The sequence below is a fragment of the Stenella coeruleoalba genome (assembly GCF_951394435.1).
Source record: "Stenella coeruleoalba genome assembly, chromosome: 7".
NCBI classification, from domain to species: domain Eukaryota; kingdom Metazoa; phylum Chordata; class Mammalia; order Artiodactyla; family Delphinidae; genus Stenella; species Stenella coeruleoalba.
Window position 1 is genome coordinate 76,827,998 of NC_137153.1, and position 15,091 is coordinate 76,843,088.

Here is a 15,091-nt window from a genome sequence, read left to right on the forward strand (position 1 = left end):
CACCAGAAGAGTAGAAATGCTGGACAAAACTAATGCAACTTTTTGTTTCATTTTTTGATAAGCACACATTCTATCAATGCCATTTACCTTTGGCTTACTGACGAGTAAGGAAGGATTGAAAGAAAAAGTATGGTTGCTCTACCTTTCCCTTTTCTTCCTTTTCATCCTTATCAGTGTTAAGTGATGGGCAAATATAGGAAGGTATCATGAGTAAGAAAGGATACAGTAGGGTTCCTTGGTAGTTTGTGTTTCTTAGAATGCCACTGCCTTTTTCCCTGCACGTGAAGCAAGTTCTAGTTTGGCAAAAAGCACGGGCTCTCATGGGCTGTCAGTGTCTCCCTTAGTCTTAGAGAAGTACACTTGTATTGTGTGGGACCTTGAGTCCCACTAAACTCAAATACATCGTGGATTCACTTGGATTCTGTACTCACTGGGCCTTGCAAAGGTTATATGTGAATGAGACAGAAAGGAAAGACAGCGTTTATCTTCTCTGCTCATATACATGCTACATTTTCCCACTGGACTTCACTTACCAAACATTAGTTAAAAGATAAAATTATTCAGAGTTTCATCATGGCTCCTGAAAAGCATTAAACCTAGGGGGGCGCCTGAGTGACTGCACAGGTTGCAGGTTCTACCGTGACTCTTCTCTGCTTTCATAGACTCTTACGTTTCAGACTTTTGTCTTTTCTCAAACCCAACTAAAAGTCTTTAGTTAGACAAAGTGCCTACCTTAGAATCTGACATACATTAAAAACTCAATAATAGTTGTAATTATTAGTAGTAGTAGTATTAATAATTCTTATTATATATACAACACTTTTCCTTATGAATATCCTTTGTAGCTACTCTAGTATCATCAGTTATTTCAACTATATACTCAGCTTACATGTCAGAGTTACATATTTATAAAAGTTTATAAATATACTTACTTCTTGAAAATGAGTAGGTTGACTCTGGTGAAATCCAATCCAAGATGATGGCATTCCTTTGTTTGTGATAATTAGCCTAAAACCTTAAGGTAAACATGAAATCACTTGTTCTGAATCCTTGTGACAGGAAAAGCAAATTAGCAACTTTTAACATTTTTACAGTTTTGTGTTTATCAGTCTGAACAAATTACCGCAATCAGACCAGGATTAGGAAAGAGGCATACATATATTTACCGATGACATTAAATTTGGTAGAAAAGTGGTAGTAAATAGCCCATCAGCTTGGTTAAGTATTAGATTAGAGCCTTGATGGATATGCTTAGTTAGAGTACTGGCTACAAGACAGGACACTAAGTTTGCCAGAGGCCTTGGTAAGAGGCAAGTGGGGTAAAAGGAGTTACAAGGTCTTATTCATCCTAAGATATTCAATAAAAATAAAAATACTGAATGTACAACTATAGAATTCAGTCACTGGTACTGAATGGACTAGCAGAAATTCAAAAAGGGTAGAAGAGAGTTAGTGCAAACTGTAGAGGTCAATTTCTTAGACTTTATAAAAAATGGTAACAAATTATACCCTCTTCTATTTGTCTGAGTTCTTAAGCAGGAACAGGTCTTATTATTATTGTCCCCCAGTGCTTAGCACTGTGACTGGCACCCAGTTGACCCCCCCCTTAGATGTTTGTTTTATTCTTTCCACAGCAAAATGCAAGACAAGCTCAGACAAAACCCGAAATGAATTGAGAACATACTAACACCCTCAAATAGCTGTCAAGGATTTAGAGGCCATGTCTTAAATGGTTTGGACATCTGGTGAAGTAACATAAAAATAGAAACCCCAGTAGAATTTTTTCAAAACTGAAGTAGAAAGAAAGAGATCTAGAAGCAACCCTTGAAATCCCTGTAGGAACATAATAAAGAAAAGACTTTAAATAGAAGCCTTGAACAGAAAGCTTCGTGTGCTACAGGGGTTTAAAAAGGTGGAAGGAGTTTGTGTCTCTGAGAATACGATGAAGGTCTTTATTCCATGTAGACATAAGGAATGTTGATGTTACACGATTCACTAGAATACTCACTTGCAAATATGCAGTCAGATCCTGACCATTTAGAAACTATTTCCTGTCTCCGTGTCAGTATATTTTCATCTGTCTATGGAAAGAACTGTTTGCTGAGGTAAAACCTGTAATTTTCAAATCTTTAGACATTTCAGAAATTAAGAATTCATTGAAAAAATACCCATTTAGAATATAAATAATAGACAAGAACAGCTTGTAGAAAGCTCAATACTGTCCTAAGTTCAGATTCTTGACAAGCTCGTAGAAGCATACTAAAGCCATCATTAAGCAGTGTTTCATGGGAAAGATGCAAGCAATGGCTAATCTCAAACACTTTTTTAAAAAAAAATAAATTTATTTATTTATTACTTATTTTTGGCTGTGTTGGGTCTTCGTTGTGGCAAGCAGGGGCTACACTTCATTGTGGTGCGTGGGCTTCTCACTGCGGTGGCTCCTCTTGTTGCGGAGCACAAGCTCTAGGCACTCAGGCTTCAGTAGTTGTGGCACACGGGCTCAGTAGTTGTGGCTCACGGGCTCTAGAGTGCAGGCTCAGTAGTTGTGATGTACAGGTTTAGTTGCTCCGCGGCATGTGGGATCTTCCCAGACCAGGGCTTGTACATGTGTCCCCTGCATTGGCAGGCGGATTCTTAATGACTGCGCCACCAGTGAAGTCCTTCAAATACTCCTTGAACACTGTCAATATATATGGAAAGAAGTGTCCAGAGAGTCTGTCTTTGTCCCATGTCATCATTCTTAGATACCAGTAAGTCCAAGGAATAGGTATTATGTAGATATAAATTAATTCACAAAAATTATAATTATAGTGATATCTGAGCAGAGTTCTCTAACTGATGACTTTGCCTTGAGACAGGAACATAATAGTAAGACTTATTAAGTCTTAATCAACCTCTTTACATAACGTTGGTAGTTTGTAACGTTCATAAGTTTGGTAGTTCCTCAAGGTTCTCAAAGACATAGTTGCTATATTTTAAGGTACCAAAGTCATATAGGGTTTAACTGCCATCTCCAGACCGCTTAAAATCATGAAAAAAATGATGTGACTTCATGATTAGAATTAGCAAAGTTATTTTGCTTGCTTTCCTTATCTCTGTGCAGAGAAATGCAAATCATAAAAAACAAACAAGGACTTCTGGTGGTGCAGTGGTTAAGAATCTGCCTGCCAATGCAGGGGACACTGGTTCGAGTCCTGGTCTGGGAAGATCCCACATGCTGTGGCGCAAGTAAGCCTGTGAGCCACAAATACTGAGCCTGTGCTCTAGAGCCCGTGAGCCACAACTACTGAAGCCCGTGCGCCTAGAGCTCATGGTCTGCAACAAGAGAAGCCACCACACTGAGAAGCCCGCGTACCTCAACGAAGAGTAGTCTCCGCTCACCGCAACTAGAGAAAAGCCCGCGAGCAGCAGCGAAGACCCCATGCAGCCAAAAATAAACAAATAAATAAATTAAATTAAAATATGAATAAAACAAAAAAACTGAATTGCCAACAAATTAAATAAATGTAAAGAAAGTCTGAAACTTACTGACTCATCCAGAAAACACCAACTAATTCTGCTGTGTTTCTGTTTTAGAGGTGTTTTCTGTTTTGTCACATTTTTGGTATCTTTGAACTTCAAATACCTCCCAGGCAGTGAGATGGGAAATCTTGTGCGGATAATATTTGAACGTGGACCATTGAACTGAAAAGAGACAAGTTTTACTGTTTTTTTCCCATGATGACATCTTGTTTCAGTGACTTTTATGGTCTGTATACATGAAGTTTTCTTTTCTAGCTTTACTGAGGTATATCTATCTATCTATTTACACATATATATGTATATATCTATGCATTTGGTTTTTTGGATTTTTTTTTTTTTTTGGTGAGAACATTTCATTTCTACTCTCTTAGCAAACTTACATTATATAATACACTGTTATGAACTGTAGTCACCATGTTACATTAGATCCTACAACCTTCCAACCTTATTCATCTCATAGCTGAAAGTTTGTACCCTTTTACCATCCTCCCCCATGCTCCCCACACCCCTGCCCAGTCCCCGGTGACCACTTTTCTACTCTTTATTTCTATGAGTTTGATTTTTTTTTTTTTCCAGATTCAACATATAAGTGATACCATGAGTCTTTGACTTTCTCTGTCTGGCGTATTTCACTCACATCAGGTTTTGAGCAGTGCACCTTCTGAGGATAAGGGCTTACTGTACTTTATCAGCCATCTAACCAGCCAGGAACACGTACACAGGGAAGCAGAAATGGCTTTAGCGCTTGTGATCCAGCTTCTCAAGGTGGAGAAGGCCTAGAAGAGATTTTTTTAATTTGACATTCATTTATTCATCATTTTAAATTCTGTAAATATTTGTGGGAAATGTGAGGGAAAAGTGATCAGCAACAGAAGATAGAGCATGCACCATTTTCATAAAACAGCTTCTTTTAAGGCCTTGGATATTTGAACTAGAAAGTAAGGTATTATCTAATCTTTAGAATAGTACTTTCATTTTTGTTCACAATGATCATGTCCAAGAAAAAAAAGCCTGTTTACCTTAGTTTTTGGACGTTCCTCAAACAATCATTCAACTATTTGAATCTCTAGTTTGGGAAATAACTTAAGGAAAAATGTTTGCCCTTTACTTTTATATTCAACACATACTTATTGGATATTTATTATGTGCAAGGATTTCTGCTGGGTGCTCTGGAAAAAACAGACTGATAAATGCTTGTTCTCTTAAGGAGTTTGTGATCAACTGGAAGAAGATGGGGCATAAAAATCCAACGTACAGTATTAAAGCTCATAAAAACATGTATGATTAGGGACAGTGCGATTTCAGAGGAAGATGGAACCCTTGGAAATTTTCATTTTACAACTTTAAATTCTTCACTCAAAAGAGAAGTACGTTTTTTATTCAGCTGGATGGGTAGGTGAGCATGTGTTATGTTCCCAGAGAGGTAAAGGGTGAGAGCGAAGAATTTTGGAATGGGAAAGATACTTACTGCAGCACAATAACCATGTGCACTGATTCAATCCAAAGCCTCTTGTATGAGAAAAGAAACTGTCCTCATTCTAAATATTATGCCTTCGTTGTGTGAAAACCACAGCACTAGAAAATGTTAGCATTACAAATGCATGCCATAGTCAGTCCCTGCCCTCAAACAGCATCTTTTACGGCATAACTTTCACATGGAAATCTTAGGATTTTCTGAGGATGTAACCAAATTAAAAACAAAAAGAATTATAAAAGGACAGATGGCAAGCTGTATGGAGAAATATGAGTTCAGTCATCCAGAACTTTCTTAAAAAAGTTATGCTGGTTTAGGCTCACCGTCTCAAAGCAAGCAAAGTATAGCAAAGATGCAGCCCTAAGAAACTGCACTATGTTGTTCTTAAAAATAATTTCCCCCCATTTCTCTATGGAAGGCAGTATAATGTTAACTGTCTCTATTGTCCTGTATCATTAAAGCTCAGACTTTCTATCAAGAATTGGCTGGTGAGGAAATTAGAAACAGAGGTGGAATTAAAGTCATCTCCCTCAGAGGTCATTCAGTTGGCATTTACTGAGGATTGCAGGGTAAGTACAAAGTACCTTGTGACAGCATAGCAAAAAACAGCAAAAATGTGTTCCCCTGGGAGAAAAAAATGACATTTTTTTAGAACAACAAACATAGAGTGATTTTCAGTTTCTCCAAATACTTTCCCCTCTGGTAACTGTCCCAATACTATTCTATAAAATTACTTTCACTGTTGAAATTATGAAGATGTGACTAAACAGAAATAAACAGGCATTTAATTTTTTACTAATTCCTTTAGAATAATTATGAATTTATTTATGAAAAGTTCAGCTGTTTTTTTTTATTATAGAAATTCATCCCTTCAAATTTATTGAAATGATTATCTAGAATTGTTCTGTTTTTCACTTAACCTTGATATCTGCTGAATTCAGAAGTAGGTGAGGATTTATTTGCCACAGTTTTACAAAATCTGTTCAGTCTCCTCAGGTTCTTAGATGCAGAAAGAGAATAGAAGTTCAAAGCTGCTTAATCAGCCTGATTCCCTGACACTCCAACTAGAATCCCTCCTCACACCTGGCAGGAAACACTGCTGTTGCCCTCTTGGACATGAATTAAGACTTGTGGATTCTTGAAATGATTTATTCATTCACCCTCTTCCTTCAATCACTGAAGTAAGTGAGAAATTGAACATGAAACCTGGTTAAACTCTTGGATTATACTAATTCTCTCTAGGTTGCCAGTAAATCATTTCCCCTTTCACTAATTAGTGGTAGCAAGAAAAGTATTATGGATGTCAGGAGCCCCAGATAGCATGTCTTTAATAACGAGGGATCCTATCCTAAACCAAGGTCAAAAAGAATTCTAAGCAAATCCTAAGGAGATGAGGCTGATGGCAGGACTGATCAGATTTGGATCAACCCCATTCTCTTAATGAGCGTACAAGTCCACCACATTTCCTAGTCCTCCCACATCTAGCAGGGGTGATGTGACCAGTTCTCACCAAGACATCAAGAGCAGAAGTGACGTGTTACTTCTAGGTCTAAAGGGGATCTACCCAAAACATACTGTGTTTGACTAATGAGCTCAGATTTTTTTTTTTTTACATTTTTAAAGGGTTGAAAAAAAATTATATATGTATATACAAGTATATATACAGGTGCATTACCTTTGGATAATACCTTAGCAGTGTCTGAACTTTAAAACCGACCACACCTTTTGATCCAGCAATGGTGGAGCAAGGTGTTGTATGTTTTAGGTTTACTTGCATGTGTGCTCAAAGACACAAAAATGAGTTTATTGCAGCATAGCAAAGGTCTGGAAATAGAGTCAAGTTTAATAAAATGAACAACTGTAGTTCATGTTTTAAAAAATGGAAGTTACCTTAGGCATTTAGAGATATTGTTCCAACATTCAGTGAGTATTATGGTTCTTAGAAATATTTATAAAAGAAATGTAACATCAGAAATCTCTAGTCTTTAAGAATCAAGGGTACCAACAGTTAAGCAATATAAGACAAAGATTTTACACATAAAACTTTGTTTTCGTTTCATTTTGTCTATTAGAGGTGGTGGCATAGTCATATGCTTAGAGTCTCAAGCTTAAAGAGAATGAAGCAACTTAAGAATGAAAGATTTGGTATAATTAGATATTATTTATCTTAATTTTTTAAAAACCCTTTAAATTATAAAAATAATGTATTCTTATTTTTGTAAATATTAACTACATACCACAATATTAAGAAGAAAACAGAAACAACCACTACTTACATGCTTATAATTTGATGATTTTCCTAGCAGTCATCTTTTTCTATTTTATACACACATGTATTTCCAACTTTACATTGCATTGTGATAAACTTTTTTCAATATCACTAAAAGTTTTACAAAAGAATGATTTTTTAAAAGCTGCCTATCATTCCATATGTACTTCAATACCAAGATGTATTATATATTTAGATATTTGTGTTAGACACTTGTGTTAGACACATGAATTGCTGCTATGATGGCAAAATGAGCACCTCTGAGTATAAAGTCATGTCCCCATCTCTGAAAGTTTGGTTACAAACATGTGGTAAATTCATAAAAGTTTGGCTCATAGAGTATAAATAATATTCCTTAAAAGAACTACCAGATTTCCATAAAGGTAGAATTTTCTACTTATAGTCCCACTAAAAAAAAGATCACAGTCGTCAGAGTAGACATTATAGTTGGTGGTGTCGCTTAAGATAATGGGAGGTGGAGAGATGGATGTGGGTTGAAATTTGGTTTAAGCCTGATAGTTTAGGATGGGAAAAGATATTTGGACAGATTTGAGTCATAATCAGACTTCAGTCACTACTTGTGTGACCCAGGACAAGGAAATTAACATTATTCACTCTTACTTTGTTTACCCAAACAATGATACTAGTAATAATTACCTAAAAATGTGGTCTGAGAAATAAGTAACAAATATAACATCACTAAGTTTCTGGACCATGCTTCGTATTTAGTAAACAACAACTTTTGTTATTATTATAGGTAGGTAAGCAGAAAAATTTACGAGTGAATTTATTACAATGTCATGTATCTATTAACTACATTTTTAAATCAATACAGTTTATTCATTTATGTACCTGTTACCAGAATTTGCAATTTTAGATTAGGCATATACCAGCGTGATCATGGTTCTTCTTACTACTCAGATGTTAGTGGAATATAGCTTCCCACTGAAAAATACCAAGTAAGAACAAATGTGAAATTCCTGGGATAAAGTCAGATTCAATTAATGTGAGATCTGAAAGTGAACATGATCTCTATTACAAAATTTCACACCTGTATACGGTAGCCCTGCAAGATTCACAAGGGACTTTATTTTATTTCCATCACAACACTGAGTGGTAAATGAAAGTTGTGGTAGATGGAGCTACTTTTTCACATTTTACAGATGAGGCAAATCAGGTATCAGTAGATGAGTGATTTACACATGGTCATAAAATGACATGTTCAATAAAATCTAAAGTTCTGGAGTTTCCTTCCACAACACCACACTATATAATGTATGTGCCTCCATTTTTTTCAGTAATCATGGAATTGAACTGGATGTCAGTTGGAATGTTCAAAAAAATCCAGGTAAGCCTTCTTTTTTTTTTTTTTTTAACATCTTTATTGGGGTATGATTGCTTTACAATGCTGTGTTAGTTTCTGCTTTATAACAAAGTGAATCAGTTATACATGTTCCCATATCTCTTCCCTCTTGCGTCTCCCTCCCTCCCATCCTCCGTATCCCACCCCTCCAGGCGGTCACAAAGCGCCGAGCTGATCTCCCTGTGCTATGCGCCTGCTTCCCACTAGCTATCTACCTTAACGTTTGGTAGTGTATATATGTCCATGCCTCTCTCTTGCTTTGTCACAGCTCACCCTTCCCCCTCCCCATATCCTCAAGTGCGTTCTCCAGTAGGTCTGTGTCTTTATTCCTGTCTTCAGGTAAGCCTTCTTTTTAACATGTCTAATACAAGTAATATATGAATATGGCAAACAAAACTAAAAAGAGGCAGACAGAATTGAAATAAAAGAGCTCAACTCACCTATAACTAATGTTCCCTATATCTGCTTCCTAAAGGCAACTGAATAGTTTCTTATGTATCTGTTTAAATACTTCTAATTCATATGGCAGACTGTATATAAACACTTACATTATACATTCAACTCTGCTCCTTTGGTTTATTTTAGTTAATATATGTTTTATTAAAAGAAAATGTAGCACATTATGTTTTCATATTGTATAGTATTTTATGTATGAATGTAACAGTTCATTTACGCAGTCTACTGTGGATGGATATTTAGGTTATTTCCAGGGGTTTTTTCACCAAGTTCTTTTTACTGTGTGCTACTGAATAAAGGAAATTTTATAGAGAAACACTTCTTAATGAAGTATAAAATTATCTATGTATGTAATTTGGGGTATGTGTAAGAGAAAGGGAAAAAAGGAAAGCTAGAATTTTGTAGAAAGCGCAGGGGTTTTAGCCAATATAGTTTTGTTCGTAAACCTATATTTTGATCTTTCAGTACTTGTGCAATACAATAAGCAGAGAAAATTTCCAGTGCACTGACGCCTGTAATTCTCACAGGTTTTTCACTCCATCAATTGTTAGAGGAGGAATTATTTCTAGAGTTGAGAAGAGAAACCTAAAGGCAAGGCTGTTGGCTGTTATAGCAACATCTATGATATCAAAAATAAACCTGGAAATGGAAACTGTGATGGAGACTGTGTCAGGAAAAGGAAAGGTCAGGGTGAACATCCTCCCAGAGTTGCTGCTCAGCAATGTTAATATGTACAGATTTGGATGGTCTAGATGGATGCATCTGAAAAAAAATAGTGTTAATATAGAAAACACTGTGACGGGAGTAAAGTGGCAATGCTTGGATCACTGAATGAAGCAAAATAAAGTGTTGTTCAGTGAGAGGAGAAAGGTCTCCTCTAATGCATCCAAGAGCTCCTATTTTTACAGTCCCTCGTGTGGAAGCGAAAGCATTAGAGGACTAAAAACCTTGCCGAGGTTACCTGCAATTTGACAACACCAGGCTGTTTGTGGAGCTGCACTGTGATGGGTTTTTACCTTTCGTGTGAGGTTCATGATGGTTTGTTTAAAAGAATTGTTTTAGCATTAGTTTGTCAGTTCAGGTAACCCAAGGGTCTTCTATTCAAGGCCAAAAGTCCTAGAAACTCACCACCCCTTTCTGGGCCATCAAATACCCACCCAACAACATTAATGTCCTTAAAAACAGCAAAATTTCCCTTTCCATTTCTTTTTCTTTTTTGAAACGCCATGGCTCTGATTTATGAATATTAGGCATATTTTCTTGCCAGGTATCACTCAAGGACTAGGGACATCACATATCAGCATTAAAAAAATATTCTAAGCTTTAGTGATTCAGATGTAATCAAGAATAACTTGACAAGGACCAGAAAATTCAAAATAAAGCTATTTTGTATCTTGGCCTGTCACTTACTTTGTACTGTGAACCACTATAACTCATGAGTTTTTTCAAAGAAAAACTATTGTCGATTATTAAATTCTAATTGAGTAACTTTAGGTTGAGTTGTTTTATAAGTTAGAAAATTTTTGTTGTTTTAAATTCCAATGTTTGTTTAAATCAGAAACATTTCCCATTTTGATTTACTTATGTCTACTTAAGTCTTTCTGTAAATAAAACTTTAAAAATAATAAATAAAATATTTCTCTTAATTTATATTCATCCTATTAGAAACCTTGCTATGACTGTACTGCCTTTGAAATTCCAAGAGCTGCCCACTCCGTATTTTAGGACTGGCCATGATCCATTCCCACTCAGCATGTGTTATAAAAAGAAAAAAAATATGTCAGAACTGTTTAAAAATATAGAACCCAACAGATTCAGGTGTGATCTACCTGTTGCCAAAAACTTTTCTTTAAAAGGAAAAAAAAAAGTCAAGCCTATTTTAAAATAAAAATCTGTTAAGCAAGGATTTACTAACTGTAGGAATTATTTTTCTTATTACTGCTGGTTGTGGTGATGACAAATAGATGGTGTTCTAATGAAGTCGAGATTAAAGCTGTGGTCAAAGTTGAGAAAGAACGAAACCATCTATATATTTCTCCATTTTGGAAACACTAGGAAAAGACAAAAGGGCCCATCCTGAAGGCAGAAGACTTGTGGCGGGGAGTAGCATCTGATACCCTTTAGCCCCTTGAGGGACCAGGCTAAGCCTCCTGTCAAAGAACTCCCCTGGAAAGGGCTTGAAACTCTCAAAATTAGTTCTCTTCTGCCTTGCTTCAGGGCCTTGTGCTTCTCCCTGTTTCCTGGGCTCTTCATTGATGATTCTTCCCCGTCTGCAGTGCAGTCTCACCTCCCAAGTGGGTCATTTGTATGGATTGACTATCCTACTAACTTTTGAACTGTGTCCTTATTTCTTTGCTATTTTTACCCACTCTTGGTAAAGACACAACTGCGGTAGACCACCTAAAAATGGCATTTCTTTCCCAATCCTTGGAATCTCTTAACCTTATACATTGTCCTAGAAGGTATCATTCACCTAGGGGAGGTTAACACTTAACACTTTTTTTTCCACTCACTTTTTTCTAGTGTAGCACTTTGAAGGTGGTCAGAAATTGACTTTCAAAACCATGCTTTATTCTGTTAACACATACAGGTTAAAGGCAACTATGTTTTTTCTTTTATCTTTTTAGAAAAATTGTTGGCATGACAATGTGCTACATTAATGTAATTATTTCAACTTACAGTTTATCAAATCAGCAAAAGCAATCTTTAAATCAGTGTCATTTTTAAGCCTTAAAATAAGACATTCTCTGAATTTGGACAGCTTATTTCTGGCAGTTTGCAGATGGACAGCCTCATGGCATTGCTGAATGTATGCATTAGAACATAATTAGCTACATATAAAGATAGGTTCAGCTCTTTCTAAATGGGTTAATCAGTTCTCGCTGAATTCAGAAAATATAAGGGAAACTCAATGCTCAATGTTTTTAGATTAGTTGGCTAAGACTTCAGATAACCTGGATATAAATAAATATGTACCCCAATGGGAACTACTTCTGTCAATGTTCAGCCTTTCTATCAAGTTATCAAAGCATAATAATTACCTAGTCACATTCTAAGAGACTTCTTTGTTCTGATTTGTTTTTATTTACAATCAAGAATGTGTAATAGATGTCTCAGACTTAAAATGCGCCAAACGGAACTCTTGATTACTTCTTACCTCACCCTTCCATGTGGCTATCCACCATTTCCCAGTCTTCTCAATCTTGGCAAAAGACATCACCATTGACCCAGATTTCCAACAGAAGTCCTGGGAGGTATTCTTGATGACTTTCTTTCCTTCAACCCCCAATCCAATCAATTAGAAGTACTACTGACTCTCCTTCTTCTAAATATATCAAATCCTTTCAGTTCTCAATCTTCACTGCACTTTTTAGTATCAACCACCATCATCTCTCTTCTGCCTCACTACAGAAACCTCCTAACTGGTCTACTGCTTTCACCTATGCCCCTCTGCTAAATTTCCTAAATGTAAGTGAGAGCTTCACATGCCTCTTATTTTTTCTTTTAAATGTCATTATTGAAAAATGTCAAACATATTCAAAAGTAGAGAGAATAGTACAATGAATCCGGATTCAATAATCCATTATCATCAATTATCACTTTTTTTTTTTTTTTTTTTTTTTGCAGTACGCGGGCCTCTCACTGTTGCGGTCTCTCCCACTGCAGAGCACAGGCTCGGGATGCACAGGCTCAGCGGCCATGGCTCACGGGCCCAGCCGCTCCGCGGCATGTGGGATCTTCCCAGACCGGGGCACAAACCCATGTCCCCTGCATCGGCAGGCGGACTCTCAACCACTGCGCCAACAGGGAAGCCCAATTATCACTTGTTTTAATTATATTTTCATTTGATCTGTAGTGTCCCTCACTCTAAACTTTTGTGATTGCATGTCCTCTATAATGGCATCTTTTACCATTTTTCTTTGACTCATATGTTTTCTGAAACCTGGTAGTTAGATTAGGGACTAGAAGGATTTCTGGTTCATGTTGTGGCAAGAATAGTTCATGGATGATATTTGTATTTCCTAGTACAACACATCAAAAGTCACACTCTGTCACTGTTTTTGAGATGTTAAAAGTGATCAGTAGGTTAAGGTTTTGTCAGCCTGGTACATTCATAATAATGGTCTCCACCTATAATTAAATTAGTAGTTTTAGCTATTGCTGATGATTGTAAACTAAATCTACTATTTATTAAGGGTTGCAAAATGGTTATATGCTAATTTTACACTATTTTTTCATTTATTTGCTGGGATACATCTATAAATACTAATTTTCTCTCATTATCTAAGCTGTTAATGTGGAGGTGAATTTGTACAGGAAATACAGGATAACTGGGAAATCTTTTCCCTTATTTACAGGTTTTTAGAAGAATGGCTTTGTTTTCTAGCATCCTACAAGGTGACTGATACATTTTTTTTCTTACTGGGTATTATTATGAAATCATAGATTTTAACATTTATTTTATTTTAATTACTTATTATTGCTGTTGTTTAAATTGTCTTTTGGCCAGTTGAACCACTTCAGATTGAATCCAGAGTTTTGATGACATGACCTAAATGCTTCCACCCTTTCTGGTAAGATAAAGTCTTCTATGCTTTCCTTGTACATTTCTTGCCCCACACCTGGAAGCATCCAATTTTTCAAAAACTTTGGTTCCTTTAGGAGAAATGATATTTAAAGAATCTAATTTAAGTGCTAGTGATGCTCATGGCTACTGTGTTGATCATTGTTTCTAGACTTTCTCATTGGACAGATCTTAGAAAAAGTTGAAGGTAAAATACACCATGAGCTCATATTCAAATCTCCAACTCCAATATTAATTTGACTTTATTAGTCTTACGTTTGCATATCTTTTCTCTTATAGTGAATGTCTTGGATCCTAACAACAGTAGCACAAGCATTTTTGCTCATCCTAATATGTGTGTTTAAATGATTTGTTGGTCAAATATAGAGAGACACAAATAGTTACAGAATAACAATATAATTACTAAAAATGGTTTAAGATCTTTGAGTGTTTTTCTCCTTATAGTTACAGAATAACAATATAATTACTAAAAATGGTTTAAGATCTTTGAGTGTTTTTCTCCTTAGGCTATATCCCACTGGAGACGTATAAGACGTATAATATAAATTACTGTGTTTTAAAATCACTTGATATAATTGCTTCTCAGACTTTTGGCTAAGATCAGGCTTAAAATTACTTGATATAATGCCCATTTGTGCGGTGCAGCCCCCGATATGCAGTTCTTTTCATTTGTTTTATTTTGCTTTCAATTCTTAAGGATTTCTTTCTGTTTACATCTGTTATGTTGTATTACTATAAAAACATTTACACAATTCCAAAATCAAAACTACAGAATAGAGAGAAGTCTCACTTACAATCTAATCCACTTCACCCTAGTCTCCTCCTCCCCTTCTATGTAACCTATTTTTTAAAACTAGTTTTGGTTTATCTTCCTTTTTCATTATAGGCATATTTGTGTACATGCCTGTATATTCATGTTTTCCCCCTTCTTGAAGATGAATGATAGCGTATTGTATATACCTGTCTTCACCTTACTTTTTTTACTTCATGGTGTATGCTAGATACATAGCCATTAGAGAGATGTTTCTTATTCCTGTTTAGAGGTACATTTTGTGGATATACCATAATTTATTCAACCAGTCATCTATTTGTGGACATTTGGACTACTTCCAGTCTTTTACTTTATAAATATTGCCTATCACTTAAAACCCTTTAATGGCTTCCTGTTGCTTTTAGATAAAAATCCAAACTACTTTCCATAGCCTACAAGGCCCTGCATATTGGGTATCTATCTTAATTCTCCAACCTCAATTCATGCCATTCTCCCCCTGCCTAGTTATATTCCAACTTCACAGGACTTCTACTCCCACCTAAGAATGCTTTCTTGGTGAGTATCTTCATGGCTGACATGTTTTCTCTTTCATATTAGGGAAGTTCAAATGCTACGGGCCCAGAAATATCTCCCTGAACAGTCCTACCTAT

At 36.0% G+C, this 15,091-nt stretch overlaps 1 protein-coding gene across 2 annotated transcripts in view; it reads right to left on the reverse strand.

Annotated features, from left to right (window-relative positions):
- LOC307189672 (uncharacterized protein) overlaps positions 1-15,091 on the reverse strand; it is a 568,050-nt gene that overhangs the window by 16,310 nt on the left and 536,649 nt on the right. For both annotated transcript variants that reach the window (XM_079928006.1, XM_079928007.1), the window contains exons 11-14: positions 4,119-4,298; positions 3,529-3,684; positions 2,009-2,081; positions 933-1,015 (exon numbers count right to left, since the gene is read on the reverse strand). In XM_079928006.1, coding sequence (XP_079784132.1) covers positions 933-1,015; positions 2,009-2,081; positions 3,529-3,684; positions 4,119-4,121 — 315 coding nt within the window. In that variant the 5' untranslated portion in view covers positions 4,122-4,298. The remainder of the gene's footprint in view (positions 1-932; positions 1,016-2,008; positions 2,082-3,528; positions 3,685-4,118; positions 4,299-15,091) is intronic.